This window comes from Ciona intestinalis, unplaced genomic scaffold, assembly GCF_000224145.3.
Source record: "Ciona intestinalis unplaced genomic scaffold, KH HT001095.1, whole genome shotgun sequence".
NCBI lineage: Eukaryota > Metazoa > Chordata > Ascidiacea > Phlebobranchia > Cionidae > Ciona > Ciona intestinalis.
The window spans coordinates 19210-23723 of record NW_004191416.1 but is presented as its reverse complement, the minus strand read 5'-3'; the positions used below and the strand labels follow the sequence as shown (position 1 = coordinate 23723).

The 4514-nt window shown below is 31.0% G+C and overlaps 1 protein-coding gene across 1 annotated transcript in view; it reads right to left on the bottom strand.

Moving 5' to 3' along the window:
• LOC101243258 (WD repeat-containing protein 64-like) overlaps positions 1–4296 on the bottom strand; it is a 12024-nt gene extending 7728 nt beyond the window's left edge. The window contains exons 1-6 of the mRNA XM_018817033.2: positions 4131–4296; positions 3245–3443; positions 2454–2516; positions 1739–1887; positions 1257–1375; positions 638–827 (exon numbers count right to left, since the gene is read on the bottom strand). Coding sequence (XP_018672578.1) covers positions 638–827; positions 1257–1375; positions 1739–1887; positions 2454–2516; positions 3245–3443; positions 4131–4228 — 818 coding nt within the window. The 5' untranslated portion in view covers positions 4229–4296. The remainder of the gene's footprint in view (positions 1–637; positions 828–1256; positions 1376–1738; positions 1888–2453; positions 2517–3244; positions 3444–4130) is intronic.
• Positions 4297–4514: the final 218 nt, after the last annotated feature.

The following is a 4514-nucleotide window of genomic DNA, read 5'->3' as shown; positions in this document are numbered from 1 at the left end:
GTAATACAATGAATGTATGAATGTCACTTATTCACACTCTATAAATGAATGAATGAATGTCACTTATTCACACTCTACAAATGAATCTCACTTATTCACACTCTACAAATGAATGAATGAATGAATGTCACTTATTCACACTCTATAAATGAATGAATGAATGTCACTTATTCACACTCTACAAATGAATGAATGAAAAATGAATGTCACTTATTCACACTCTACAAATGAATGAATAAATGAATGAATGTCACTTATTCACACTCTACAAATGAATGAATGAAAAATGAATGTCACTTATTCACACTCTACAAATGAATGAATGAATGTCACTTATTTATCCACATATGATGGGGTAACTTTAGAAGGTATAACATCAGTGTTCTGCTTTATATACCTCATGTCTGCTTATAAATTACCAAATATGTAATATGTTAAAGATTTTTTTCTGTGTGGTGGCGAACTAATGTAGCGTAAATGTAAATGATAAATTTATTTTCGGTTTAATGTTTCATTTTGACGCTTTATTTTAAATTTTAGTATTTTAAATGTTCTTAAGATTTAATTTTATAGCAAACCTTAACAAATCTGTGCAAAAAAATTAGTTTTCTTTAAAAAAGGACAAATTTTGACCTACCTTACAGAGCCATCCGATGAAGCAGAAATCAAGACTTTGCTTTTATTATCAAAACATAAACTGACAACTTTTGTAAGGTGGGCTCTCCAACATACAACTTGCTTCACTAGTTCCTGCCTAGCAGGCTGAGAGAAAACTGTTGTGGTTTTTTGTAGAAACTCAGTGACTTCCCACACAATGACATAACCCTCTGTAAAAATAATTTTCACCGTTTAAAAATCCCCCCCCCAATTTTATTTTAAAAAAGCAAAAAAAAACGCTAAATATTTATTTAAAAAAAAAAAGTTTCAGAAAGCCAAAAAATTATGCATAAATCATATATGCCTATATATATATATATATAGGGTCACCCCAAAAATATATACACTTTTTTAAATGACCATAACAGGGACATTTATTTTAATAAAGAAGTTTGTAAAACATTAATCTTTATAAAAACATTTTGACATCTGTTGATTAAAATGATAATACATGAGTTTTTTTGAGTTTAAAAAAAAACATACTAAGGCTACACACAACAATATAAAAAAAAACTTAGTTGTAGTATAACTGTTACTAAATGATTTCCAAAAACTTTTTTATTTTTAAATTGTTTGAACTTTTTTGTTTTCATATTTACTTGCATCTCCGGCAATAATAAGATTTGCGAACTCATCACAGCACAAGCAAGTAAGCGGAGACAAGATTCGCATCATTGGAGTTACAGAGCACAGAAGGTCGCCACTTTGCGACCAAAATCTAAAAATAAACATTTTCTACTTTCATTCTATTCTACATGGGTGAGGTCCTACAGCACGAATGTAGGATTTAGGCAAAAGTTGGCCATTATCCTGACCCACGGGTGCTACAACCTGTTTTTGGTGCAATGTACGTTAAGTGTCTTGCCAAAGGACACATACGCCTATTAATGTTGAATATTAAACTTAATATTATTAAGTTACAAACAATGCAAGCGCCTCACCACTCAGCCAGATACCTTGTGTGTAACTTGTGCTATAATATGATAACTTGTGCTATTATAAATTATAATTATAACTTGTGCAGTTTAACCTGTGCTACACAATTTACGACGTTCTAAGTTTCCATCAACAAATTATTTACCTAATGTGTGAATCTTGATGGCAAGATGCGATCACTTTTGGAAATTTAATTTCCACCATTTTTATCGGCTCATCTTTCATGAAAAGTTCATGATCCAACTCATGATCGTGATCATCATCTTCATGATCTTCTGAATCACTACCATCCTCCTAGCAGAAAGAACAATCGGGGATAATTAACTAAGATTGCCATAGCACAGTTGGTTAGCGCACCTGATTTCAACCCAGAAGTAATGGGTTCAAGGCTCGTCGCTGCTACCATTGTAGGCGTATGTGTCCTTGGGCAAGACACTTAACAACAATTGCTCCAACCCAGTGGTCACTAATGGGTTGTCCAAATTATCAGTCACACATAAAAAAATGAAAAAATCCCCCCAAAATAATCACCTACAAAGTAACATACATGGTAACTCCTAAGCTGGTACGCGGTGTATAAAACAAAATACAAATATCTAACGTATGTCAATATGTCATTTCCTGCCACGTGAGGATAAAGTAAGAAGTTTTAACAAGAGCTAGACTACCTTAATTTAATTTATTTTAACTAAATACAATCCAATACAAGTTTATTTTTACTATTTTGTGTTTAGAAGGTTCAGCAGCCAAATTTTTTTGGCAATTTTACCAAAGTATTTTTACCCCCTGGCGTTTAAACTATGAGTCTTCCCTATTTGCAAAAAAAACATTTTTTTTCAGTAACTTTTTTAAAAAACTACCTGAATGTCTAATTCTTCTTCTTCTTCTGCTTGATCATCATTGTCATCCTCATCTGAGGATTTCTAGAAAAAAATGATTTGTAAAAAATATAACCCACACCATAAACTATGTATGGGACATGTTATACAAACTATAGCATATGCTAAAGGCAAAAATACTGTAAGCAAATATCTAAAATATGACTGTTATACAGACATTTCAGTTTAGAATCAATCAAATTGCTCGATTTTGCTTTGGTTATGGGTTATTTTTTTTGCGACTTAATGGGTATAGTGCTTGGATATGTGTTTTATAGAAATAAGCGTAACCGAGCGATTTGATTGGTTAAAATGGGGATGGCTGCATACAAGTCTGTAGTTTAAAGCACCCTGTGACATTATTGAGTTTTTATGCAAGGTTTTAACTTCATAAACCTATAATTTTTAAACCAATTTGTATATAGTGTATTAAAATATGACTAGCATGACTTGCATTTAAAATAAAATTGCCATATATATATATATATATACATATATATATATATATATATATATATGTATATATATAAGCCAGAAACTTCAGCTACCATTTAAACATTACCAGAGATTTAAACTAAATAAATATTTAAAAAAATAAATGCAAAATTATATGATTGAATCTCAAAATGTACAGTCTGGAGCGTTTTAACTAAATGATGAAATTTATATGAACTTTGATTAATTTTTCTTTCAAGAATTCTTCTAAATTGTCAGTATTCCACTTTGTGATACTGAGTGGACTTAAAGTTGTTCTATTTTTTTTAAAAACCCACATTTTCATCTTCAGCCATTTCTTTTTCCATCTTCTGCTGCTTCAACAGTTTCCTCCTTTTCTTGAGCTCCTCCGGATCAGGACGGAAGATCACGTGGAGCAAGATAAGCATCCCGTTAACACGATGAGGGAAGAGCTCTTTGTTTCGATGACGATGACTTTCATAGCTACTCGCAAGTTCTGCTTTACTAAACTCGATTCTATAAAAAAAACAGTTTCTTATTTATGATATATTTATGAAACAAAAATCGAAAAAATCAACTTAATTTTCTTTTAATTAAAAAAATCTTAGTAATAATAGAATACATGAAATTAAAACTTTAAAAGAAAGGTTATTCGTTTGTCATAAATTTAACTGAATAAAATAAAAAACTGAATTATGTTATTGTATATTTATACAAAAGTTACATACTTGGTAACTCGTAAGGAAGTCACAAAGTAAAATGTATGTATTGCTGACTCACCAAGGAGTGATAAATAAGTGATATTAATATTCCATTAATGAATACTAATTGTAACTAACTTTACTTTCGCGTGGCTGGAAAACAACAGTCGTTATAACACAGATGTTCTTTTTCCTACACCTCGTGCCAGCTCACGAGTTACCATGTATTTTAATTTGTAGGTGATTATTTTTTAAATTTTTTTTGTATGTGGCTGATAATTTAGACAACCGATTAGTGACCACTGGGTTGGAGCAATTGCCGTTAAGTGTCTTGCCCAAGATCACACACACCCAAAATGGTAGCAGAGACGACTTGGTAACTCGTAAGTGGGCAGAAGTCAAATGTATGTGTTAATGACTCAATATGTTGTGATAAAAAGATAATATTTATATTTCAATTATAATTGGTGTTTTAGCTGTATTAAAATAGGTTAAGACTTACATGTTTGTAACTGATCCAGTCTCAATATCCCACATAACAATATTTCCATTGCAGCATCCAGTTATAAGAAGTTTTGAATCAACATCACACATGAGCATGCACTGAGTAAGTTCGTTGGATAACAAAACGTCAATCTGCCAAAAAATTAGTTTTTTTTTTTAGATTTCAAAACTTAATAATAGCTGATATTGAAGTTATAAATTATAGTACAGTTTATGAAAATAGTAGGGTGTAAGAAGAGGGGACATCTTTTCATTTTGTTTTCTTATCCAATTTGGTGGTAAACAAAGAACATACAAAGATTTATAAAACCGTATCCTTACGACTCCCATAGACAGTTGTTAATTGTTTAAAACACGATCAGGGTGTTAGGATATTATGTGC